At 41.9% G+C, this 27,905-nt stretch overlaps 1 protein-coding gene across 1 annotated transcript in view; it reads left to right on the forward strand.

Annotated features, from left to right (window-relative positions):
- TESK2 (testis associated actin remodelling kinase 2) overlaps positions 1–27,905 on the forward strand; it is a 169,497-nt gene that overhangs the window by 130,098 nt on the left and 11,494 nt on the right. The window contains exon 5 of the mRNA XM_066269345.1: positions 23,621–23,767. Coding sequence (XP_066125442.1) covers positions 23,621–23,767 — 147 coding nt within the window. The remainder of the gene's footprint in view (positions 1–23,620; positions 23,768–27,905) is intronic.

The following is a 27,905-nucleotide window of genomic DNA, read 5'->3' on the forward strand; positions in this document are numbered from 1 at the left end:
GGTGGGAGAGAGAGAGAGAAACATTGATTTACTATTCCGCTTATTTATGCATTCATTGATTGATTCTTGTATGTGGGCTGTCGGGGATCAAAGTTACAACCTTGGAATATTGGGATAATGCTCCAACCAACTGAGATACCTGGCTAGGGCTTTTAATTTTTACTTATCAATTTTAGATAAAGAAGAAAAGAGGGGAGAGAGACATAGCACTTTGTTGTTCAACTTATTTATGCATTCATTGGTTTATTTTTTTTGTTTTTAGCATGTACATGGAGAGGGACAGGGACAGACAGGAAGGGAGAGAGATAAGAAGCATCAACTCATAGTTGCAGCACCTTAGTTGTTCATTGATTGCTTTCTCATATGTACCTTGACTAGGGGGCTCCAGCTGAGCCAGTGACCCCTTCCTCAAGCCAGCCACCTTGGGTTTCAAGCTAGTGACCTTTTGGCTCAAGCCAGAAACCATGGGGTCATGTCTGTGATCCCATGCTTAGGCCGACAACACCGTGCTCAAGCTGGTGAGTGTGCACTCAAGCCGGATGAACCTGTACTTAAATCAGTGATCTTGGGTTTTCAAACCTGGGTCCTCAGCGTGTTAGGCCGACACTCTATCTACTGTGCCACCACCTGGTCAGTCTGGTTGATTCTTGTATGTACACTGATGGGGGATAGAACCTGCAACCTTGTCATATTGGATGATGCTCTAATCAACTGAGCTACCTGGCCAGGGCAATTCTATTTATCTTTTGCTATTTCCTTCTGTCATTACCATCTCTTGCCACAAATTTATAATTAGTCAGTCTCCCTATTGTCCTGTTCCTCAGCTTAAATCAGCGGTTCTCAACCTGTGGGTCGTGACCCCGGCAGGGGTCGAACGACCAAAACACAGAGGTCGCTTAAAGCCATCGGAAATACATATTTTATTTAAAAATGTATCAGAAATACATATTTTATCGGAAATACATATTTTATTTAAAAATGTATTGTATAATATGTATTTTCCGATGGCTTTAGGCGACCCCTGTGTTTTGGTCGTTCGACCCCCGCTGGGGTCGCGACCCACAGTTTGAGAACCACTGCCTTAAATCCATGTTGTCCATATTGCCAGCTAGGATGGTCCTTTTAAAATACAAGTCTAGCCTGACCAGGCGGTGGCGCAGTGGATAGAGCGTCGGACTGTGATGCAGAGGACCCAGGTTCGAGACCCCGAGGTCACCAGCTTGAGCGCGGGCTCATCTGGTTTGAGCAAAAAGCCCACCAGCTTGAACCCAAGATTACTGGCTCCAGCAAGGGGTTACTCGGTCTGCTGAAGGCCCGCGGTCAAGGCACACATGAGAAAGCAATCAATGAACAACTAAGATGTTGCAACGTGCAATGAAAAACTAATGATTGATGCTTCTCATCTCTCTCCGTTCCTGTCTGTCCCTGTCTATCCCTCTCTCTGACTCACTCTCTGTCTCTGTAAAAAATAAATTAAAAAAAAAATTAAAATACAAGTCTATTTTGTAAACCATCTTAACCATTTTAATTGTACAATTTAATAGTATTCAATGTGTTTATGTTGTTGTGTAATAGATATCTAGATCTTTTTCATCTTGCAAAATTAAAACTCAATATCTGACCTGACCTGTGGTGGCGCAGTGGATAAAGTGTTGACCTGGAACTCTGAGGTTGCTGGTTTGAATCCCTGAGCTTGCCCGGTCAAGGAACATATAGGAAGCAACTACTACAAGTTGATGCTTCCCACTTCTTCCTTCTTTCTCTTTCTTTCTCATTCTCCCTATCTCTAAAAACCAATAAATAAAAATCTAAAAAAAACCTCAACACCTATTAAAAAGCTCCCCATTTTCCCCCCACCCTCCAGTGCCTGGGGACTCCTATTCTACCTTCTATTCCTGTGATTTTTTTTTAAATTTTTTTTGGTTTGTTTTTATTTTATTATTTTTAATTTATTTATTTTAGAAAGGAGATAGAGAGGGAGAGGAGAGAGAGACAGAGAGAGAGAAAGGGAGAGGAGCAGGAAGCATCAACTCCCATATGTGCCTTGACCAGGCAAGCCCAGGGTTTCAAACCAGCGACCTCAGCATTTCCAGGTCGACGCTTTATCCACTGTGCCACCACAGGTCAGGCCTATTCCTGTGATTTTGATGACTCTAGGTACCTCAGAGAAGTGGAATCATATAGTATTTGTCTTTTTGTGACTGGCTTATTTCACTTACCATAATGTTCTAAAGGCTCCTCCATATTGTAACATGTGGCAAGATTTTCTTCCTGAATAATATTATACCACATTCTACTTATCCAGTCATTTTTGATGGACATTTGGGTTGAACATATATCGCTTTGAGACCCTGCTTTCAGTTGTTTTAGATATATACCCAGAGTGGGATTGCTTGATATGGTAGTTATATTTTTTATTTTCTGAAGAAACACTGTACAGTTTTTTTGTACCATTTTACAATCCCACCAATAGTGCACAAGGGTTCCAATTTCTCCATATCCTCAGCAACACTTGTTATTTTCTGTTTTTTTTTTTTCCAGTAGTCATTCTAATAGATATAAGGTGGTATCTCATTGTGGTTTTGATTTGCATTTCTTATTTGTTACAGAGACTGTCCTTTCCCCTTTAATACATGAGGGTTTATTTCTGGGCTTTCTATTCTATTCCATTGGTCTATTTGTCTTTATACCAACATCACAGTATTTATACAAATCTAATTTTATTTCTCCCTGCCTAAACCCTTTTATGACTGCTCATTGTCCTCTGGGTAAAGTCCTCAGGGTAAAGTCAAAACACTATGTCTATACTTCTCTGACCTCTTTGCTCCTGTCTCAGCTGAGTACTACAACTGTACTATATTAATTCCACAAATAGGACATGACCCTTTCTACCTTTGGGCCTCTACACCAGCTCTTCCCTCTGCCTAGAACACAACCTCTCCATCTCCCATTGGCTTAGCCAAGTCCTTCTTAACCTTCAGGACCCAGTTTAGTTAGATATTACTTACTCTGGGAAGCCTTTTATGATCTCCCAGGATTAGTTAGGTAACTCTCCTGTGTGCTCCCATCATACAATATTATTTGTTGTAATATTTAGCATTGATTTTATTTACTGGTTTAAAAAAAAATTTTTTTTAAGAGAAAGGAGAGAGAGGAAGGGGTGGGGGAAGAGCGAGAAGCATCAACTTGTAGTAGTAGTTGCTACTTGTATGTGTCTTGACTGAGCAAGCCCAGTATTTTGAATTGGCAACCTCAGCATTCCAGGTTGATGCTTTATCCACTGCGCCACCACAGGTCAGGCTATCATTGATTTTTATTCACTGTTTGTGTATGTTATGCAGATTTAAAATTTTTTGACTGTTTTGTTTATATCGGTATCCATTGGTTCCTGCACAGTGCCTGACAAACTATAATTGCTTACCATATTTGTTGATTGAATAAATTAGTGGCATTTTCTGGCTCAGAATCTTCAGTGATTTTCTCATTGATTACAGTGCAGGCTAATAACCTTAGTTGCTTATCAGAATAGTTCAGGAGCTGTTTAGAAAGTATAGATGCCAGGGCCTCACACCTATTGAATGAACTAAAGTCTTCAGTGAGGCCCAGGCATTTGTAGTATTTAAAAACAAATGCACAGCCTGACCTGTGGTGGCACAGTGGATAAAGCGTTGACCTGCAATGCTGAGGTCGCTGGTTCGAAACCCTGGGCTTGCCTGGTCGAGGCACATATGGGAGTTGATGCTTCCTGCTCCTCCCCTCTTCTCTCCCTCTCTTTCTCCTCCTCCTCCTCTCTCTCTCTCCAATAAAAATGAATAAATAAAATTTAAAAAAACCCCACAAATGCCCAAAGCTCCATAGGTTATTTTGATCTAGTACTAGGGTTAAAACATGGAATGTAGAATGAACTCTTGGCCTGGTATCCTGGTCCTCTATTCTCTAGCACCATTCTGCCTTTTTTTTCTCTCAGTTTTCCTCTTCTTTAAAAAGTACTCTATAGTTCAGGCAAACTGGTTTTTATGTGTTTATTAAACATGGTCTGTGTTTTCCTGTCTTCTTATGGTATTTCTTCAGCCTGGCGTATACTCTTTTCCTTTGTCCTATAGAAACAGTCTCTCCCTTTAAGATTTGGCTCAAAGTCCACTTATTTCTCCATAAAACCTTTTCTGATTTTTTTTTCTCTGCTACTACTGTGCTTCCCTCCTTCCTTACTTGGTTGTAATGTTTCCCTCCACTGATCTTATTTTCCTATATAGTTTTTCTCTACCTTTCTTATTACATATTCTGCTGTGCATTAAATTATTTTTGCTTTAGTTTCCCTATACAAGCATAAGCTTCTAGAATGGAAGGAACCCAGACATCAGGGTCAAACAGCTTAGGTGCAAATCCATTAGTAGTTGAATAACCATAAAAAGTTATTTGAATTCTCTAGGCTTGGTTTTTTCATTTATTAAAAAAGATGAGTTGCCAGACCTGTGGTGGCGCAGTGGATAAAGCGTCGACCTGGAATGCTGAGGTTGCCGGTTCAAAACCCTGGCCTTGCCCGGTCAAGGCCCATATGGGAGTTGAAGCTTCCTGCTCCTCTCTCTCTCTCTCTCTCTCTCACCTCTAAAATGAATAAATAAATAAATAAATAAATAAATAAATAAAAAATAATTAAAAAAAAAAGATGACAAGAATGTCTGAAAATGCTAAAAGGTTCAAATGAGGCTACTATGAAAGTGCTTTGTAAAACCAATTTGTTGCTGATGGCAGGGATAATGTCTTACTCACTTGTGTACTTCTAATCAGGGATAGTATCTTACTTATGTACTTTTAATCTTTTGGTAGTACCTTATGTTTAAAAGACACTTTATGGGTATTGGCTGGATAATTAAATAGGGAGGAAAGGAAGCAAACATTTTTGCCATCTAAAAAGTGAAGTAGAGGTAAATTTTCTAACACATTTTAGCTATATGAATGGCTGGAACTCTTGTCTTATGAATGGGATCATTTCTAAATGGCCTTTTGCACTATTCAATTGAAGACCTCTTGCACAGTCATCCTTTGACTTTGAAACTAACTTGTTCAACAGCTTATTTTCTATCCAACTAGTCAAACATGTATTTCAGGTACACCCAGAAGGAACAGAACTGCATTGGACTTTTGGAAATACAAATAAAATAATAGATGCGTTACTTACCTGATAAGACTTTAAGTCAACTAAGATGTTTGGATGAAAAAAATATTTCATGTAAAAAATGTTCATGTTTTTTAACCATTAATTTATTATACTTGGCAGTATCAAGAACACTAAAAAAACTTTCTTTATCAAATCATATGTATTCATTAAAGAAATAACTCATATTTCTAGACTGTTAAGTGCATTTTCTATTTTCATCATTACGTTAAGCCTCTGAGACAGGGGTCGGGAACCTATGGCTCGCGACCAGATGTGACTCTTTTGATGGCTGCATCTGGCTCGCAGACAAATCTTTAATAAAAAGTAATAAAAACGTTAAAAATATAAAACATTCTCATGTATTACAATCCATTCATTTCCTAACACTCATGTTCATGGTTGCGGGTGGCTGGAGCCAATCACAGCTGTCCTCTGGGACAACACCAAATTTTTATTGGATAATGCATAATGTACACAAGTTGTTGTGAGGTCAGGAAGTAAACTTCCCTCCTTTTAATCAAGTAGTCAGCTAGCTAATTGCAGAAACCCTTTTGATGAAGAAGATGGCTAAAAGAAAAAAAGATGAAGAGTATCGTACTTTTCAGCAGGAATGGACAGAGGAATTTGCCTTTGTGGAGAGAGCAGGTTCTGCAGTGTGTCTAATATGCAATGATAAAATTGCATCGATGAAACGGTCAAATATAAAGCGGCACTTTGACACATGCCATACTACATTTGCATCGAAATATCCAGCGGGGGGACAGCAGGAAGAAAGCATGTCAAGAGCTACTATGCAGTCTGACCAGGGGGTGGCACAGTGGATAGAGCTTTGGACTGGGATGCCAAGGACCCAGGTTCGAGACCCTGAGGTCGCCAGCTTGAGCGCAGGCTCATCTGGCTTGAGCAAATAAAAAGCTCACCAGCTTGGACCCAGGGTCGCTGGCTTGAGCAAGAGGTTACTTGGTCTGCTGAAGGCCCACGGTTAAGGCACATATGAGAAAGCAATCAATGAACAACTAAGGTGTCGCAATGAAAATCTGATGATTGATGCTTCTCATCTCTCTCCTTTCCTGTCTGTCTGTCCCCATCCGTCCCTCTCTCTGACTCTCTCTCTGTCCCTGTATAAAAAAAAAAAAAAAAAAAAAGAGCTACTGTGCAGAGTGCAAGCTAGTCAGCAGCAACTCCGTGTTTGGACCCAACAAGGTGACTGGAATTCAGCTAGCTTTGCTGGTGCTTTAGCAATTATGAGAAACAAAGCCATTCACAGATGGGGAGTATGCCAAAACATTCATGCTTGATGTTGCCAATGAACTTTTTGATGACTTTTCAGATAAAGACAGGATAATCAAACGAATAAAAAATATGCCTCTGTCGGCAAGAACTGTTCACGATCGTACCATCATGATGGCAAATCAAATTGAGGCAACACAAGTGAAGGACATAAATGCAGCACCATTCTTTTCTCTCTTTTTGGATGAGTCAACAGATGTAAGCCACTCATCCCAGTTCAGCGTGATTGCAAGGTATGCTGTTGGTGACACACTGTGTGAGGAAAGTCTTGCTGTTTTGCCTATGAAAGAGACAACAAGAGGGGAGGATTTATTCAAGTCTTTCACTGAGTTCGCTAAAGAAAAAAATCTACAGATGGATAAACTTATTTCGTGTGTGCTGATGGTGCTCTGTACATGGTGGGGAAAAACAGAGGATTCGTAGCGTTTCTTTGTGAACATGAAAAGAGACCCATCCTAAGTTTTCACTGCATCCTACATCAGGAGGTGCTTTGTGCTCAGATGTGTGGCAAGCAGCTTGGTGAGGTGATGTCGCTGGTCATTCGGGTGGTCAACTTTATTGTTGCCCAAACTTTAAATGATCGCAAGTTTAAAACACTGATGGGGCCCTGGCCGGTTGGCTCAGCGGTAGAGCGTCGGCCTAGTGTGTGGAGGACCCGGGTTCTATTCCTGGCCAGGGCACACAGGAGAAGCGCCCATTTGCTTCTCCACCCCTCCACCGCGCCTTCCTCTCTGTCTCTCTCTTCCCCTCCCGCAGCCAAGGCTCCATTGGAGCAAAGATGGCCCGGGCGCTGGGGATGGCTCTGTGGCCTCTGCCTCAGGCGCTAGAGTGGCTCTGGTCGCAACATGGCGACGCCCAGGATGGGCAGAGCATCGCCCCCTGGTGGGCAGAGCATCGCCCCTGGTGGGCGTGCCGGGTGGATCCCGGTCGGGCGCATGCGGGAGTCTGTTTGACTATTTCTCCCTGTTTCCAGCTTCAGAAAAATGCAAAAAAACAAACAAACAAAAAAAAACACTGATGGATGAAGCTGGGAATAATTATCTTGGTCTGCTTCTGCACAGCAATGTGCGTTTGTTGTCAAGAGGGAAGGTGCTCAGCCGTTTTGCAGCTTGTCTGAGCGAAATCCGGACTTTTCTTGAAATGAAAAACGTCGAGCATCCTGAGTTAGCTAACACTGAATGGCTCCTGAAGTTCTATCTCGTGGACATGACTGAACATCTGAACCAGCTCAATGTGAAAATGCAAGGTGTTGGAAATACAGTCTTATCCCATCAACAAGCAGTGTTTGCATTTGAAAACAAGCTGGAATTCTTCATCGCCAACATTGAAACAGGTCGTTTACTACACTTTGAAAAACTGGGAGAATTTAAAGATGCATGCACAGCAAGTGACCCTGCTCAACATCTTGATTCCAGCAGCTAGCAGGCTTCACATCTAATCTCCTGCAGTCATTCAAAGCGCGCTACGGAAAATATCGTGAGCGCGCTCGTCTTTTTAAGTTCATCACCCATCCACACAAGTGTGCAGTGGACAGTGCTGACCTGAGTTACATCCCCGGTGTCTCCAACAGAAATTTTGAGCTACAAGCTGCTGACCTGAAGGCCTCAGACATGTGGGTGAATAAGTTCAAGTCACTGAAGATTTGGAAAGACTTGCACGACAGCAAGTAGAGTTGGCGAGCAAACACAAGTAGGGAGAAATGAAAAAACTTCAACCCGTGGACCAGCTGATTGTCAAAACTTGGAACGCGCTTCCCTTCACATACCACACACTGCAGCATGTGAGTATTGCTGTACTGACAATGTTTGGCTCTACGTGTGCATGGGAGCAGTCTTTCTCACATCTAAAGAATGTTAAGACCAACCTTTGATCACGTTTAACAATGGAAGTCTCAACACCTGTATGTAGCTTAACCTCACCATGTATCAACCAGACTACAAAGCCATCAGCAAAACCATGCAGCACCAGAAGTCGCATTAATAGTAAGAAGTACTTTATTCATCATTGGTTAGCAACAGCATAACAACGTTATTAAAAAGAATTCAGAGACTTATTGTACTTTAAAAGTGTTGGTCTTACATAAAATGCACACATTTACTTGTATTTAGTGTTAAACATATTGTATGGCTCTAACGGAATTACATTTTAAAATATGTGACGTTCATGGCTGTCTCAGCCAAAATGGTTCCCAACCCCTACTCTAAGATATAGCCATTATTATTGCTATGTTATGTAAAAAGAAACTGAGACGTAGATTAAATAATACTTGAAAAGCAGTTTTTGCAGTTTTTACTTACTTAACTCCTCAATTTTCAAATCTTAGTTTAAATTTTCACTTCATTGTAGTGGCTTTTCCTAATAAATACTCCCCCACCCGTCTAGATCGAGACTTCACTTATTATACTCTTGAATAACACCCTTTCCTTTTTTATTGTTGCATAACACTATAGTTCTTTTTTTTTAATACTTTTACTTTTTTTAAAAAAATGTTTATTATTGTATTGATTTTAGAGAGAAGAAAGGAGAGTGGGAGAGAGAGAAAGATAGGAACATCGATCTATTCCTGTATGCACCCTGACTGGGGATCGAACGAGCAACCTCTGTGCTATGAGACGATGCTTTAACCAACTAAGCTATCTGGCCAGGATTTTATAACATATAATTCTTTGTTTGTTTGGATGCTTGTTTATGGTTATCTCCCGTGTATCAGTTCCATGAGAACTGGGACCATTGTCTGTTGTGTGTGTGTGCTTTGAGAGAGAGAGAGAGAAAGACAGAGAGTAAGTGAGAGAAATAGAAAGCAAGAGAGAGGGTGAGAAGCATCAACTCATAGTTGCTTTCACTTTAGTTGTGCATTGATTGCTTCTTATAAGTGCCTTGACCAATTGGCTAAAGCCAAGCCAGTGACCCGTGGCTCAAGTTAGTGTCCTTGGGCTCAAGCCAGTGACCCTGTGCTCAAGCTGGTGAGCACCACACCAGTCAGGCACAATTTGCATTTTAAAAATAGCACTTTGGCTGCTCTGTGGAGAATAGATTGTAGAGGGACAAAAGTGGGGGCTAGGAGACCAGTAAGGAGAAACTTAAATTAAAGACTATGTGAGAGGTTTAGGTAACTTGAACTGGAGTGGTATCTGTGAAGACGTTTAAAGGTCGGTTTTGGAGATAGAAACACAAGGTCTTGGGTGGTGACTTTGATAAGAAGGAGAGTCAGGCCTGACCAGACGGTGGCACAGTAGATAGAGCGTTGACCTGGGATGCTGAGGACCCAGGTTCGAAACCCTGAGGTCACTGGCTTGAGCATAGGCTCATCTGGCTTGAGCGCAAGCTCACCAGCTTGAGTGTGGGGTCACTGGCTTGAGCCCAAGGTTGCTGGTATGAGCCCAAGGTCACTGGCTTGAGCAAGGGGTCATTGGCTCAGCTGGAGACCCCCAGTGAAAGCACGTATGAGAAGGCAATCAGTGAACTAAAGTGCCACAGCAACTTGATGCTTCTCATTTCTCTCCTTTCCTGTCTGTCCTGTCTGTTTCTCTCTCTTTCTCACTTAAAAAAAAAAGAAAAAGGAGAGTCAGTAATCAAATGATACCCAGTTCCTAGGTAAGTGGTGGTACCATTTACTGAGATGTGGAAAACTTGGAGAACACAGCTGGAATACTTTGCCTCCCTCAGCTGTGTGTTTACTGCCTGGGGAAATTTTTTTGAACATAACACTGTAATTGGCATACAGATGCTCCTCGACTTATGATGGGGTTAAGCTAAAAATATCATTGTCAAAAATGCATTTAATATACTTAACCTACTGAATGTGATAGTATATTCTAGCCTACCCTAAAGTTGCTCAGGAAACAATATCCAAAAAATGCTGGTAACACAGTACACTGTAGAGCAGGGGTCCCCAAACTACGGCCCGCGGGCCGCATGCGGCCCCCGAGGCCATTTATCCGGCTCCCTCCGCACTTCTGGAAGGGGCACCTCTTTCATTGGTGGTCAGTGAGAGGAGCACAGTTCCCACTGAAATACTGGTTAGTTTGTTGATTTAAATTTACTTGCTCTTGGCCTGACCTGTGGTGGCGCAGTGGATAAAGCATCGACCTGGAAATGCTGAGGTCGCCAGTTTGAAACCCTGGGCTTGCCTGGTCAAGGCACATATGGGAGTTGATGCTTCCAGCTCCTCCCCCCTTCTCTCTGTCTCTCTCCCTTTCTGTCTCTCTCCTCTCTAAAAATGAATAAATAAAAATAAATAAATAAATTTACTTGCTCTTTATTTTAAATATTGTATTTGTTCCTGTTTTGTTTTTTTACTTTAAAATAAGATATGTGCAGTATGCATAGGGATTTGTTCATAGTTTTTTTTATATAATCCGGCCCTCCAACGGTCTGAGGGACAGTGAACTGGCCCCCTGTGTAAAAAGTTTGGGGACCGCTGCTGTAGAGTATCAGTTGTTGACCCTCCTGATTGTGTGCCTGACTGGGAGCTGCGGTTCACAACCACTGCCATGTGAGAGTACTGCACTGCATATTGCTAGCCTGGGAAAAGATCAAATTCAAAGTACGATTTCTACTGAATGTATATTGCTTTTGCGCCATTACGAAGTTGAAAAATTGCTAGTTGAACCCTTGTAAGTTGGGGACTGTAGTCTCTTCATTGTATAAGACTAGACTCAGTCTGAGCCTTTCAAGAATAGCATACCATTGCATCTTTAAAGCTCTTCCTTGGGCAAGACCGCAAGCTCCAGAAACTGAGTTAGCTGATGAGAACTGATTCCTGGAGAGTGGAGAAGAGATCCCTATATGTAGGTTAGAGACATGTAATGATTAGGGTACTTAATTTATTTAACAAGTATTTATTGGGGCCTATAATGCCAGGCACCTTATCTATGTATGGCATTGCACCTATTCTCAGTGAACTCATTAAATGAAATTAATTTTGAGCCTTGGCTGTGTAGATTTAGTTGGTTAGAGCATCATCCTACTACACCAAGGTTGTGGGTTCAATACCTGGACAGCACACATATAAGAATCAACCAATGAATGCATAAATAAGTAGAACAACAAATCAGTCTCTCTCTTTCTCCCTCTCTTATCAGTAAATTAAAAAAAATTAATTACTGTACTTTAAAAAAAAGAAATTAATTGTATGTAAGGACCTTCTGAATTTATTTGGAAAGGGGTTCAGAATTCAGTGTTATGGTTATTCTCTGTTTCTCGTCATTTAGAAAAATTTTTTACTATTTAGAATTTCCAAAACTCTTCTGAGTGACATCATATCTAGGTCTGCCAGTTTGCTTGAATTGAAAGTTGGCCTTAGCCCTGAGAAGATAGTTCAGTTGATTGGAGCATCACCCAAAAGCGCAGTGGTTGCCGGTTCAATCCCTGGTCAGGGTACAGACAGGATTCTGTCTCTGTCTCTCTTTCTCCCTGCCTCTGTCTCTCTCTTAAAAAATCAAAAAAGCCCTGGCTGATTGGCTCAGCAATAGAACATAGGCCCAGCGTGTGGAAGTCTCAGGTTTGATCCCCAGTCAGGGCACACAGGAGAAGTGTCCATCTGCTTCTCCACCCTTCTTCCTCTCCTTCCTCTCTGTCTCTCTCTTCCCCTCCCGCAGCCAAGGCTCCATTGGAGTAAGGTTGGCCCGGGCGCTGAGGACAGCTCTATGGCCTCTGCCTCAGGCGCTGGAATGGCTCCAGCCTTAGTGGAGCAATACCCCAGATGAGCAGAGCATAGCCCTCTGGTGGGCATGCCGGGTGGATCCTGGTCAGGCACATGTGGGAGTCCATCTGACTGCCTCCCTGCTTCTAACTTCAGGAAAAAGAAAAAGAGAGTTGGCCTTAGACCAACATTAGTTGTTTCCGATAGCATCCCAGTGGCGGACAGAGGGATGATATTTTGAACAAGTCAGTGAAATAAATCTAGACTTACTTCCTTCAAGATTAACCATCTGGCCTGGCCTGTGCTGGTGTAGTGGATAAAGAGTTGACCTGGAACACTGAGGTCGCTGGTTCGAAATGCTAGGCTCGCCTGGTCAAGGTACATACAAGAAGCAACCACTATGTGTTGATGCTTCCTGCCTGACCTAACAAAGTCAATAAATAAAATCTTTAAAAAAAAGAAAAAGAAGAGATTATACATCTGATTTTTCTCTTTTTTTCTTTTTAAAAATGTTTTATCTTATTGAATATTTAGAGAGAGGAAGGGAGAGAGCAGGATAGAAATAGGAACATCTGTTCCTGTATGTGCCTTGACTGGGGATTGAACCGGCAGCCTCTGTGCTTCTGGAGTATGCTCTAACCAACTGAGCTTCTGGCCAGGGCTGATTTTTCTCATTTACTCTCTCATTGAAGAGGGCACATTATTCTGACACTTGAGACGGTCTGAAGTTAAGGAAAAGAAAAGGCTCTCCCTTTTTCTTTGAAGCTGTAGATACTTAATGTGTACACCAGACCTCAAATCTGTTCTTTCTGAGAACCAAGTTTCCTTTAATATGTCACCTTAATTAGAAACATAACTTCTTTTGTTTTCATGTTTATTTTGTCCATTGTTAAGCCCCTGCTCCTCCGAGCTGGTGGGAGAGCAGGGTTCTTTGTCTTCCTTAACAGATTGCTTTGAGCTCCATTCATTCAGAGCTCAGTTACCAGGTGAATGTCAAAGGTTCTTGTTTGGGTCTGGAGAATGAGAGGTTGTAGTAGATGTGAGGTAGCAAGCTGGAGGGAAGAATGCTTTTAAAACATGGACCTAATAGCATGTCTTGTCACTGGTAGAGTTATTATGAATATTCAGTAGGAAAGCAGACTGAATGGAGTGGTCAGGAGCCCTAGCCTGATCTTAAATTATGTCTGAGACCCTTGATTGCTGGTAGAGCTTCATGGAGAAAGGGAACAGTCTTCTTATCTTAGTTTATTTATTTGAAAAGATTTGTTCTACAGATTGTCTTTTTAATGTTTATTTTATTTAAACAAATTTGATTTTGATTATGAGATGTTTAATGTAAGAGTTAAAAATCTATGGGGGAAAGCTTAATCATACTTTTTTGAATCTGTGGGTAAACATTCTTTTAATGTTTATAGTTGCTTACCTACATAGAAAAACACTTGTATTATTTCAGATACGTTAACAAACATGTCTTTTTTTTTTAATGTTTTATTTATTGATTTTACAGAGGGGGGTGGAGTAAGAAGAATCAGCTCATAGTTTGCTTCAATTTAATTGTTCATTGCTTGTTGTATGTGCCTTGACCCGGCAAACCCAGGGTTTTGAACCAGTAACCTCAGCATAACAGATTGATGCTCTATCCATGGCACCACCACAGGCCAGGCCAAGCCTTGTTCTTTAAACTGGTGAATGGATTTATAGTAAGTGGCTATCTATGGAAAATGTGAGGGAAATGCGGAAAGATATCTTTATGGCCTCTTTTACTTGACTTTCAGTTGCTGATAAAATATCTTCTTTAAGCAATCAATGAACAACTAATATGCCACAATGGAGAATTGATGCTTCTTATCTCTCTCCCTTCCTGTCTATCCCTATCTGTCCCTCTCTCTCGCTTAAAAAAAAAAAAAAGAAAGAAAAAAAAGAAATATCTTCTTTGATTTCCAAAAGAAGATCTCAGTTATATTTTTTAGGTACATGTAATTCTGACCATTTTAAGGAGTTTGCTGATAATGATGGTAAATGGATTCTCAGGCCTGACCAGACAGTGGCACAGTGGATAAAGAGCATCAGCCTGGGAAGCTGAGGACACAGGTTTGAAACCCTGAGGTTGCCGGCTTGAGCTTGGGCTCATCTGGCTTGAGCACAGGGTCGCTTGCTTGAGTGTGGGATCATAGACATGACCCTATGGTGTTTCTGGCTTGAGCCCAAAGGTCGCTGGCTTGAGCAAGGGGTCATTGGCTTGGCTGGAGCCTCCCCCATCTAGACAAATATGAGAAAGCAATCAATGAACAACTAAGGGGCCACAACAAAAAGTTGATGCTTCTCATCTTTCTCCCTTCCTGTCTGTCTATCCCTGTCTGTCTCTCTTTTTCACTTAAAGAAAAAAAGAAAGATTTTCAGAATTTTGTATCACTGAATGGCCAAACACACTGTTTTATATCACATTTTATAACCAGTGCTGTAGTGTCTTAGTGTCTGTCATATAGTAGGCATTATTTTGCATGGTATTAGAAAATTCTTCTAAAAGCATATTTCTCTTTTTGATCTTAAATTATATTAATGACTGCTTTGGGAGGGTTTCCAATAAAAGAGGGAAGTTAAAACCTGCCCCCATATATTAAAATGTACTTATTCATTTGTTCATTCAACAATTTATTGTTCACTTTACTGAATACTGGGTTAACAAAGTTGAGAAACACCTGGTCTCTGCCATCCAGGTTATAGTACAATGTGATAAGCAATAGTAGAAGTATATACAGGGGTCTAAGGTGGCACAAAGTGTGGGATGGGATATCATGAAATGCTTTCCAAAATAAGAGACTCAGGCAAGGATGAATAAGAATTAGCAAAGCTATGAAAGGGAAGAAGAGTATTCTGGACAATAGGTGAGCATATATGAAAGCAGAGAGAGTGAAACATTTAAATATTCTGAAACATACTTTGGGTTTCTTTTCTCTTTGAGTCACTTTATTACTACTGACTGCTTCAGTCAGGCAGGCACTGGTGGACCTCCTGAAGTGGAGGCTGAACTGTCGCAAACTTGGGCCTTGGCAGATGTAATATGCTTGTAGTGGCTATGGGACCTCGAGCTGAGAACAGGAGGCTCCTTTGGAGCACAAGCCTCCCACAGGGTGCTCTTGGGATGCCTGTCCTGGAATTACCCAGGGCAGTAACAAAGCTTTCTTTTCTTCTTTAAACCAAGCCAGCAGGATGGGGTGTCTGCTAGCCTTTGTGTTTGGAGCCGACCAACAAACATACAGTGGCCAGCACAATGGCATTGTTGGGCTTCAGTGGAAAGTAGGTCGGGCCCCAGGCCCTGCTCTGCAGAGGGCCCATCCAAAGAACAGAGGTTCAGCTAGCCACTGATTTGGCTGTTCGGCACTGATGCTGGTTTCCGACTTACTGATGGCATATAAAGTTACAGGATCTCTTCTCATTGCTTCTGAACACCTCAGTTTGGGATCTCTGAGTTGCCTTTGACTCCTTTTTTCCTCAGTTCTCATAACTACCACTCAGTTGCTAAATTCTTTATTTTATTTTATTCATTTTAGAGAGAGTAGAGAGGAGGAGAAAGTGGGAGGGGGGACACATCAATTTGCATGTGTGCCTTGACCAGGTAACCCCAAGGTTTTCAACAGGCAACCTCAGCATTCCAGGTTGACGCCCTATCCATTGTACCACCACAGGCCAAGTTACTAAATTCTTTAGATTCTGCCTCTGCATATTCTCACTTTTTCATGCCTAAAATAGCACTATATATAAGGCATTTGGTCATCTCTCCTGTGGACTGTTGTAGTACCCTCCCTTCATTCCTTCTTCCCTACTTATACTTTATACAGAAAAAAAAGTGCTACTCCCTGCATTTTATATTTGTGTTCCTTTTGCATAGCATGTCTTTTTTACTCCCAATCCTGCATATGAGCATTCATGGAATGGAAATGAATCTTCAACAATGAGTGATTAGCCAGGCCTAGGTGGGGGAAGGGTAATCCAAGTAAAGAGATTGGCAATGTGTACAAATGGCAGGTAAGCAGGGAATGAAACCTTTATAAACAAGAGTAATGTTTGTTTGCCATGCTGATTGTAGGTTTTATTATCCTAAGAGTAATAGGGCATCACTAAATTTTTTTTTTTATTGCATGGGAGGTGGGGAGGCAAAGAGACAGATTCATGCTAGCACCCCAATCAGGGATCCACCGGGCAAGCCCCCTTTGGGGTAATGCTCTGCTCATCTAGGGCTTGCTTTGTTGGTCACCAACTGAGCTATTTTAGCACCTGAGGCGAGGCCATGGAGCCATCTTTAGCTCCTGGGGCCAACTTGCTCGAGCCATTTGAGCCATGGCTGCGGGAGAGAGGGGGGGGGGGGAGAGAGAGAAAGAGAGAGAGAGAGAGAGAGAGAGAGAGAAGGTAGAGAGAGAGGAGGGGGAGAGAGAAAGGGAGGGTGGAGAAGCAGATGCTTGCTTCTCCTGTGTGACCTGACCAGGAATCGAACCCGGGACTTCCACATGCCGGGTTTTTCTTGGGCTGATGCTCTACCACTAAGCCAGTGGTCAGCAAACTCATTAGTCAACAGAGCCAAATATCAACAGTACAACGATTTAAGTTTCTTTTGAGAGCCAAAATTTTTTTTTAGCAAATATATGTAATGTTTATTTTTATTTTATTTTTTTATAAATTTTTATTAATGTTAATGGGATGACATTAATAATTCAGGGTAAGAGCCAAATTTTTTAAACTTAAGCTATATAGGTAGGTACATTCCTTATTGAGGTAGTGCCCGCACGTGGTATTTTGTGGAAGAGCCACATTCAAGGGGCCAAAGAGCTGTATGTGGCTTGTGAGCCACAGTTTGACTAAGCCAACAGGCCAAGGGCTCATGGAAAAATTATAACAGGTGAGTGCTTCAGGTTGTCATTTTCAGAAGGATTATCTTGGCTGTATTATGTAAAATGGATTGGAATGAGGGCTAAGTTTGTTCAAGATGTGTGAAGGAGACCAGAAGACTAGTTAGAAAGCTAATGGAGTAACCCAGGGAAGGAATGATAATGATAAGAATTGATAGTGGGGGAATGAGTTGTGTACTATGAGGTAAGCACTGTGCTGGACATACTTTGTATACCTTCTCTCTTTTAATTATTACTGGCCTTTGATTTGATTCTACCTCTGGGATGTCTCTATATTAACCTCCTTTCCATTCTTGCTGCCATTGTCTTATTCAGGCCTTTATTACTTCCCACCTGAAGCCTCCTAACTATTCGCCAAGTCTCAATTACTGACCTTCCCATATATATTACTGTTAGAATGATATTTCTATGTAGCATATCTGATCATATTACTGTCTTGTGTGAAAAAGACTTGTTGATTATGTGTTCACCCTACTAGCCTGTGAATTAAGGGCAGAGATGGGCCCCATTTTGTGTTTTCACATAGTAGGTTTTTACTGTTTGATGGACGGGTCTCCCTCAGGACAACTGTATTGATTAGGTGACAACTAATGATCTTGTTAGTTTGGTGGCAGCACATTTATTTGCCTTGGGTAAGTGCTCCATCTCCAGTCCAATTGGTTAGATTTTTCAAAAAGGTATTTTACAGTTCATATTTTCTTCAGAGTCTCTCTGAATATGGGTTTGAACCACTGTTAAGGGATAAGCTTGTCTGGTTGCAGATATCAGTACACTGATAATTCAAAGGAAAAATTGTCTGTCTTACTCTTCTTACTGGTAATGATCGGGTGAGGCTACTGTAGCTGACTAGAATGATCAAGACTTGGGCACAGGAGCCCTGGGTGTAGTGAGTGGTGGGTATTACTTCGTGCTGCTCCAGAGTATGCTGTGTGTGGACATGTTCAATCTCTGCCTGAGTTGGTACCACCAGAGCCTAGAGGAGATTTATAGAGAGAACCATATTCTCAGCCTAGACAACTATCTTCTAGAATCCAACTCAGAAGTTACTTCCTCTCTGGAACTTTCCAAACTCCTTAGGCCGAGTCAGTTTCTACTTTCATACTGCCTAATATTTACTTCTGTTAAAGGTCTATTCGTATTATTTACTTACTTATATGTCTTTTACTGGACTTCTTTAAAGTATAATATGTTAGTCATCTTTATATACCCATATTTACTATGTGCTAGGCACTCTTCTAATCACCGGGGGATATAATATTGATGTAAATAGACTGGGTGTTACTTTTATATGGGTGTGGCAGGAGGGTGAGGAGTACTCAATACACATTTGTAGAAATAACTTGAATTGATATTCCTGAGTGGAGAACTGAGTATCCACTGCTCTGTACCTTTGGCAATTTTTAAAAGGGTGTTGGCCTATGATTTATAGCACATATAATATTGATTAGTCACCAACATACATTTATATATTGAGTGCCTTCTAGGAAAAGAGTTTAATGAAATCAAGTATCACAAACACAAATGAAATGGCAGAAATTCTTATAATATTTTATTAGATCATGAAGGGGATGGACAGATTTTGGTGTAGGTAAAGTTGGGGAACAGTTACTAAGGGGTATTGAAATTCCTGTTACCGCCTGACCAGGCGGTGGCGCAGTGGATAGAGTGTCAGACTGGGATGTGGAGGACCCAGGTTCGAGACCCCGAGGTCGCCAGCTTGAGCGCGGGCTCATCTGGCGTGAGCAAAAAAAGCTCACCAGCTTGAACCCAAGGTTGCTGGCTCAAGCAAGGGGTTACTCAGTCTGCTGAAGGCCCGTGGTCAAGGCACATATGAGAAAGCAATCAATGAACAACTAAGGTGTCACAACAAAAAACTGATGATTGATACTTCTCATCTCTCTCTCGGTTCCTGTCTGTCTGTCCCTATCTCTATCTCTCTCTCTGTCCCTGAAAAAAAAAAAAAAAAGAAATTCCTGTTACACATTTGATTGGCTATTATAGTATTCTGAACTTGAAAGTTTAAAAGAACAACAAGAAATAGAAAATGTAAAAACTCTCTCTTATAAGTTATGTAAATGTATTGCCAGTGCCCTAGGTTGTTTTGTAGGGCTGCCCAAGGGAGTGGTCTGGAAGAAAAAGAAAGTAAATCAGCTGTTATCCTTATCCCAGAAAGCTGAACATGTTAGTACAGTTGCTCTTGCCTCCACTTTCTGCAGAGGGATTTGTTCAGTGGACACACCAGCTGAGTCTGCACTGGGCGTTGTTTATGGGGAAGTGAATGTTCCAACTAATGGGCACACAGAGTATGTAGCAACCTAGAAATCTTCCTTGCTGGCAGATCTCAAACTTCCTTTCTTCATAGATGCAAAAGATCTTGAGACATTGAGACATTGTGGTTTCTGAAGGCCCAGAGACTTATCAGCCCCACCAATACTTTCACATTGTCACCATGCCAAAGGAGTGAACCACCACCCCTTCAGATCTTTCTGACTTTGAGAGCTAAAGAAATCTGTCTCCATGATTAGGTGTCAGCTTTATTGCTCCCATGTAGCTTGTCATTTGCAGGTTCAGTTTCTTTTTAGCAAATGAGTACTTCATATGTGAGTCGTGGACAGATTGAACTGGAAGGAAGAAACGAAGGCACTGTGTTAATGCCGTCATTATGCCTCCTTTTGAGATTTCCAAAGATGGATTATCAAGCAGGATGAGGCAGATTGACAGGTTTCCCTTTTGAGAAGTTAGGTATACTTTTAGCCATTCTCCACCTCGTCCAAGGATCTGAAGTGCTGTATCGTGCTGCCCCCAACTGGTTCTTTTTGGTGCTTGTTACCACAACAGAAAAATCTCAAGTTACATGGTATTTAAATTTTTTCTAAGCACTTTCATATATTTTTATTAGATTCTCACAATAACATTGTGAGTTACATGGATCAGAGATTATCATTCATATCTACTTTATAGGTGGAAAACAGTATGGTAGCCTTATTAGTTGATTTGTTCAAAGGTAAATGACTACTATATTAAGAGACAGAATTGGACTAAACAGGAGACAGACCTCTTGCCTCCTATCCCATTAGGTTCCCTAGTCTTTTGTAGATCCAATAATATCTTCCATAATAGGTATTAACATTTTAGGCTTAGAGGAATTTGCCCCTTTTTCTCCCTTGGAAGGAGGAGGGAGATAATAGTACATCATGTAAAGTTTGAATAAATTCATTAACCTAACTGGCAAAAAACTTTGAGCTCCTGGTCTGCATGAGGCTCTGTGGCTCAGATGCTGCAGCCTCTAACTCTCCAGTGTAACGTAATTGGTAAAGAGCATGGATGCTGGAGTCACAACGCCTCGGTTTGAACACAGGATCTGCTTCTTAATAATTGGATAACCTTGCTCAAGCTTCTTTTCTTTTTCTTTTTCTTTTTCTTTTCTTTTTTTTTTAGTGAGAGTACGGGTAGGCAGAGAGATAGACTCCTGCATGCACCCTGACCAGGATCCACCCTACAAGCCCACTAGGGGGCGATGTTCTGCCCACCTGCTCCATTGCTCAGCAACCAAGCTATTTGGGTTTTTTTTTTTTTAGCATCTGAGGCCAACTCCCTCAAACCAATTGAGCCATGGCTGCGGGAGGACAAGAGAGAATGAGAGAGAGAGAAAGAAGGGCAAGTGGAAAGGAGGAGAAGCAGATGGTCGCTTCCAAACCTGGGACTTCCACACACTGAGCCAACGTTTTACCACTGAGCCAATTGGCCAGCGCCTAAGTTTCTTAACCTCTAAATGCCTTTTGTAAAATGAGGATACCTAACAGGGTATGTGCAGATTAAATGAGGTTATTAATGTAAAGTTCCTAGAATAGTGCCTGGCACAAAGTACGTAAGCACTTTCTAAATAAATATTAGCTGCTGCTATTATTATCATCTCTAAATAAATATGCTTATTTGCTCTCTTTTTTGTTTTTAAAGCAAAGCAGCCCTTCATGGGTATGTAGGAATGATAGCCAAATTTCTCAAAAGAGTACATCTTCACACAATTTCTCCATAGCTTTATCTCCTACTCACTTCTCAGTTCACCTTGCTCTTACTCTGGTCTTACCTACTTTACTGGAACTGATCTGGTCATGGCTGCCAGTGACCTTCCTCGTTACAAATTCAGTAGACACCGTTTTTTGTTTTTCTTTTTTCTTTTTAATTCATTTTAGAGAGGAGGGGGAGAGACAGAGAGAGAGAGAAGGGGGGGAGGAGCTGGAAGCATCAACTCCCATATGTGCCTTGACCAGGCAAGCCCAGGGTTTTGAACTGGCGACCTCAGCATTTCCAAGTCGATGCTTTATCCACTGTGCCACCACAGATCAGACGAGTAGACACTGTTTTCCTCCCTCCCTCCCTCCCTTCCTTCCTCCCTCCCTCCCTCTTTTTTTTAAAAATATTTTATTTATTGATTTTAAAAAGAGGAGAGAGATGGGGGTCAGAGGCAGAGGTGTGGGAATCAACTCATAATAACAGGCAACCTTAGCATTCCAGGTCAACATTCTATCCACTGTGCCACCACAGGTCAGGCCAGTAGATACTTTTAATGCTCATCTTACTTGATCTATAGCATTGATACTTTTGGTCTTTTCCTCTTTGGAATATTCTTTTTTTTTTTTTTTTTTTTTTTTACAGAGACAGAGAGTCAGAGAGAGGGATAGACAAGGACAGACAGACAGGAACGGAGAGATGAGAAGCATCAATCATTAGTTTTTGTTGCCCGTTGCAACACCTTAGTGTTCATTGATTGCTTTCTCATATGTGCCTCGACCGCGGGCCTTCAGCAGACTGAGTAACCGAGTAACCCCTTGCTTGAGCCAGCGACCTTGGGCTCAAGCTGGTGAGCCTATGCTTGAGCTGGCAACCTCGGAGTCTCGAACCTGGGTCTTTCGCATCCCAGTCCGACTCTCTATCCACTGCGCCACTGCCTGGTCAGGCTGGAATATTCTTTTTTTTAAGTGAGAAGAGGGGAGATAGTAAGACAGACTTCCACATGAGCCCCGACCAGGATCCACTTGGCAACCCCCATCTGGGGCCAATGTTCGAATCAACCAAGCTATCCTCAGTGCCTAAGGCCAAACCAATCAATCCACTGGCTGGGAGAGGGGAAAAGAGAGAGAAGGGGGAGAAGGAAGAGAAGAGAAGCAAATGGTCGCTTCTCATGTGTGTCCTGACTGGGGATAGACTGAGACACCACACGCCAGGCCAATGCTCTACCCATTGAACCATCTGGCCAGGGCTGGCATATTCTCTTTCTTTGACTTCTATGATGATATTCTTGCTTATTTCCTTTTCTGCCTGCTCATTTAAATGGTAGTTTCCCACCTTACATGTTAACACCTGGGCAATTTCATACATTCCTTGACCTCAGTGACTACTTCAGCTCAATGTTATTGCATCCTAAGTGTTAGTCTCTAGCCCAGACTTTGTTCTGGAACTTTAAACAACTCTCTATAGGACATCTCCACCTTCGTTGTCCCACAAACCTTTAAACTCAACATGTTCAGGCTGAACTTGCTGTCTTTTAACATTGCCTCTTCTTCTGAGAACTAGCTTCTCTCCCTTTATTCCTGGTATTTCATAATGGCATCCTGGGACCAATAGCTTGGAATCAACTTGTAGCTTTTTATTGCCCTCATCTCCCCCATCCAGGCACTAATCAAATTGTTTTTGACTCTGCCATCTAAGCATATCTTGAATCTTGCTCTGTTCCATTGCCTCCCCTATTGCCTTAGCTCGGCACTTAACACTCCTCTCTCACCAGAATCATTGCAATAATATTCTATCCCCTGGTCGGCAAACTGCGGCTCCCAAGCCACACGCGGCTCTTTGATCCCTTGAGTGCGGCTCTTCCACAAAAGACCAGGTGCGGGTGCTACCTCGATAAGGAATATACCTACCTATATAGTTTAAGTTTCAAAAATTTAGCTCTCAAAAGATATTTCAATCGTCGTACTGTTGATATTTGGCTCTGTTGACTGATGAGTTTGCCTACCACTGTACCCTATTTCCCCTTCTCCAGGTTATCTTCTCTAATCCATCTATTTTAACATCGCTAAAATAATATTTTCTTTAAAAAGGAAATATGATCATGTTACTCTTCTGCTTAAAAGGCTTTCTTTTGTTCCCTACAGACAAGGTAAAGCTTATATATCTTAACAAAGCATATCAGCCTCACCTGCCTCTTCTGGCCATGTTGAGTAAATTAGTTTTCTTTATGCACCATGCAGTTAACCTATATCTTTGCATATGCTGCTCCCTTTGTGTGGACTATCTTTCCTGCTCCCCTAGGTTCTATGTTTGACTCCTTAGTTCCTTGTGCAGCTTTCTGTGATATGTTCAGATTGCCTAAGTAACTCTTCTTGGTGCTGCACAGTGCTATTGTACATGTACAAAGCTATGTTTTAGCATTTACCAAGTGATATTGTTTTTCTATAAACCTTAATAGAGTGTGGTCTCCTTAAAGAAAGGTATCTTTGTGTGTAGCACCTACCATAGTGTCCAGGTGCAGAATAAGCCCTTAGTCATTTAAAACAACAAACAAAGCACTTACTCTCCAATATTCCTGACAAATGGTAGCTGGGTTTTCCTTCTGTTTTGCAGTATATCAACTCTGGAAACCTGGAACAGTTGCTAGACAGTAACCTGCATTTGCCCTGGACTGTGAGGGTGAAACTGGCGTATGACATAGCAGTGGGCCTCAGCTACCTTCACTTCAAAGGCATTTTCCATCGGGACCTCACATCTAAGGTACGAAGGCTTTGCTTGCGCAACTCTTTGAGATATTGTTCTCCATCACCAAGAAAGATGTAGTAAGAAAGAAATCAATCATTAATAAGCTTTGAAATGATGGAGCTTTCTTATAGATTTGACATTTAATCACAGAGGATACAACTTAATCCTCTGTTTAGCTAGCCCTTAGAAAACCAATCTTGGCTCATAGCAGGTAACTCATTGTTGAGCCAGGCAACACATACCTCCTGGGAACCTTCATGCTTTACTTTAATCTCCTGAATAATGTATTGTAGGAGCAGTTGGTGTGAGGAGGGTTAAGAGGTTCTTGCTCAACACGATGACAGCAGTTAAGGCATGTGGGAGCCGGTCTTTTACTGTTCTCCTGTATGGCCTCCAGGAAGTAGCTCTTAACTGACTGCAGGAGTTAGTGATTTTTAGTTACTTGAGTGTAGGTTTTGAGGGCCATAATGTACTGACCCATTTTCTATCTGTGTGATTGAGTTTCTGCCAGTTCCTCTTTGGTGTCAGCTGGTCTCTGTAGTATTCTCTTGCTGTCCAAATTGCTGCGTGACCAGATTAGAAAAGAGTTGCTCTTAGAGGAAGTTGGCCATGCTACAGGCAGGCACCTCAGGGCCAAGTGGCCCAGGATGCCACAGGGACAAAGCTTATATAAATAATACTGTTTGATCATTGATGTGGGATGTATAAGTCATCTAATATCACTTCTGTCCAAGAGCTGATTTAAAGTCTTCTAGGGAGGTATATGGGAGTTTTGCACCTGCCCAAGAATAGCTGTCATTTTATCCCTCATCCTCAACATATACACATGTACACACACATACGTGCATACATGTGTATGCATACTCCTATACCTCTTCTGTCGTGGATGAAGGGTAAGGGAGTCTGTTAAAAGAAAAAGTTTGAGCCTGACCAGGCGGTGGCGCAGTGGATAGAGCGTCGGACTGGGATGCAGAAGGACCCAGGTTCGAGACCCTGGGATAGCCAGCTTGAGCGTGGGCTCATCTGGCTTGAGCAAAAAAGCTCACTAGCATGGACCCAAGGTCACTGGCTCGAGCAGGGGGTTACTCGGTCTGCTGAAGGCCCGCGGTCATGGCACATATGAGAAAGCAATCAATGAACAACTACGGTGTCACAACGAAAAACTGATGATTGGTGCTTCTCATCTCTCTCCGTTCCTGTCTGTCTGTCTCTGTCTATCCCTCTATCTGACTCTCTCTCTGTCCCTGTAAAAAAAAAAAAAGAAAGAAAAAGTTTGAAAAGGGAACAAAAGTAGGCTGTACTCTCAGAGCCAATAAGGACTAGAGAAGTCAGTTTCTGGCTACCTCACACTAGATTCTGGTGTTCCAAACAGTAGTAATGTCCCTGAAGGACCCTAGCCATTGGTTTATAAACTATTGGTTTATAAACTAGAAAATAGCTCTGGGGGAGGGGATGGTAGGGCCTCTGCATGTGGCAGGGCCATGTGAGTCAGCTGCACTGTTAATGAAGGAGCATTAAGCCTGGCAGTGGAATGCGGTGACCAGCTGAGACCTGGTTGTGAGGCGGTCTTTATCTTTGTCAATACCTGCAAGGACTGGACAGTTGGACAGTTGGGGAAGATGGTATCTTTTCCCTTCATCAGCCTTTTCTCATCTCCTATAATGTTTTAGAAAGTCAAGACTAGAAGAAAAACTGCAATTGTTCCAGGCAAATGGGTGGAGTCATGTCAACTAAGATCTGCCTTAAATTGATAGCCTAGTCTCACCTTGGGCATGCAGCCAAAATCAAATCTTTGATTCCTACTTAGAGAGCATCATTTCCTCCAGGGTGGAGAGAGATCATGACAAAGTATCATACAGATATTTCCTTCATACCTACATGAGTATATCCTGTGCCTGGCACCCTGGATGAAGGAATATGAGAAAAGGACAATTTCTGACCTAGAGATATTACAGTCCTGTTGGGAAATAATTAAGAAACAGTCCACAGCATTTTACAATTGAGTGTTCAGCCACAGTTTGAATAGGTTTTCAGAGAAAAGAAATATCACTAGGCTTTCTGGATGAAAGCTTCCCCATTGAGTTCTAAGAGCTCATAATATTCTCCTCTGTGCTCCCATAGCATTTTGTCCCATTTTGATCGTGTCCAAGTGTGGTTCTTTCTGGGCTTATTGTGTTGTAAAAATGACTATAACTTTTTTGGAACTATAGGGTAGTTTTGGTTTTCCTAAGAGGGAGTAGACATTCTCGGTGCCTGCCAGTGGCTTGAAACAAGAAATTAGGAACTCAGGAGAAAGAACTGTCTCACTTGGCTGTGCTTGCTTGGGTCTGAACTTTAAGGAGGTATTGAGGATACCTCAAGGGAAAAACAAATGACTTTGAAAACTGGAGACAAGCTAGGATGTGCATTTTAGGAAATCTCAAATTGAAGATAAACAGGAACTTTACAAGCCAGACAGACCATCCAATAGGAGAGATTATGTTTATTGCCCTTTTATTATCTCTGACCTTTTGTCTGAATGTTTTAGCTTCATTGTAACTGTGTTGCAGGGATTAGGGAGAAGGTAGTGAGTCCACACCTAAGCCAGAGCAGCCCCATCCAAAAGACCTGTATTGTGGTTACAATGGCCTTAAGAATGAGAAGCCTCAGGGAGAAATAAGGCTAAAGGGTCTGAGTAGGGCTTTGAGGTTTCCAAATTATCTCCCCATTGCCAGCCTTGGGTCTGAGTTTAATTTCTTTAAGTACAATAGAAGGTTTATTTCATATTATTTGTTTGTTTTATTGTGTTGTATCTCACACCTAGCACAGAGCCTGTCAGAAGAGGGGCTTCCTGGATCTCTTTCAGAAAATTTGCTTGATAGCACAGAGGCCAAAATATCTGCTTGAGAGCTGAGATTTTGAGACCCAGGCCCGGTTTTGTTCCATCCCTCCAAATGACTTCAGATGCCCTTGGGGCCTCAAGGTTCCCAGTCTGTAAAATAGATTCTGTCCTTGACCTCACAGGAGCAATCAGTCTGGACTTCTCAGGCCAGAGCTCATAGCTCTGAAAAAAACCAAACAACAGTGTGACCAGGTGGTAGTGCAGTGGGTAGAGTGTCGATCTGGGACACTGAGGACTCAGGTTCAAAACACAAGGTTGCTGGCTTAAACACAGGCTCATCCAGCTTGAGTGCAGGGTTGCCAGCTTGTGCGTGGGGTCAGTGGCTCAGCTGGAGGCCTCCCCCCCATCAAGGCACATATGAGAAAGCAATCAATGAACAACTTAAGTGCTGCAACAAGTTGATGCTTCTCATCTCTCTCCCTTCCTGTCTCTTTCTCACTAAAACAAACCAAAACCACAAAATCAACAACAATAAAAAACAGTTCACAAGAGGGATTTAAAGAAGTGGGAACACATTCCAGGTGGGTAAACCAGGACAGAGAAGCAGATGCTTTTTTTCCAAATGATCCTGAGCCTTTGGGTTGAGGCAAAGAAGATCCCTAGTTTCCTATCAGAGTGCCTCCTGAAAGTAGTATTGCCTTTGCAGGAGTCACAGGTCAGTGGTTACTGTGTTACTGCTTTCAAGAGTGAGAAGTCTATCAGAGATAGCTGTTCAGTCTAATTTTGTAATTACTTCTAAGAAATAGCCTGATATAACTTTGTGCAGTGGTGATGCTGACAGTTAACTTAGAAAGAAGGGGGAAGTAATGTGGCTTTAAAAATATTCAGTTCATGAGCTCCATCAAAAAGTGGCAATAACCACACACAGGCTTTACCTGTAACTGTAGGAGTAGCTAGTACAACTGCACATAAGGCCTGGCTCTTAGGGGCAGCAGAGAGAGCAGTTTGTTTCTGCTTATTACCATTACTGCACAGGATCAGGCAAGTACCACTGTGTTTGGTTACCCCTAGGAGTATGAATTATGAATTGTACCTCTATTCTTAGTTTGTTGGTTTTTGTATAGATGTGTTTTTTTAATTGACTCCAAAGAAGCCGCTCTGGTGAATTCATCAGAATAAAAAGCCTACCCAAGTTTGGCCTTAGACTGTACTACACAACAGCTAGGAACAGAAAATGCCCATTTTCAGAGACTGAAGAGAGCATAAATTAGGAACACAGTTGAGTGCTGGAGGGGTGTACTGAGTATCTGTTAGGGCATCCTGTAGTCATGT

Source organism: Saccopteryx bilineata, chromosome 3, assembly GCF_036850765.1.
Source record: "Saccopteryx bilineata isolate mSacBil1 chromosome 3, mSacBil1_pri_phased_curated, whole genome shotgun sequence".
Lineage (NCBI taxonomy): Eukaryota > Metazoa > Chordata > Mammalia > Chiroptera > Emballonuridae > Saccopteryx > Saccopteryx bilineata.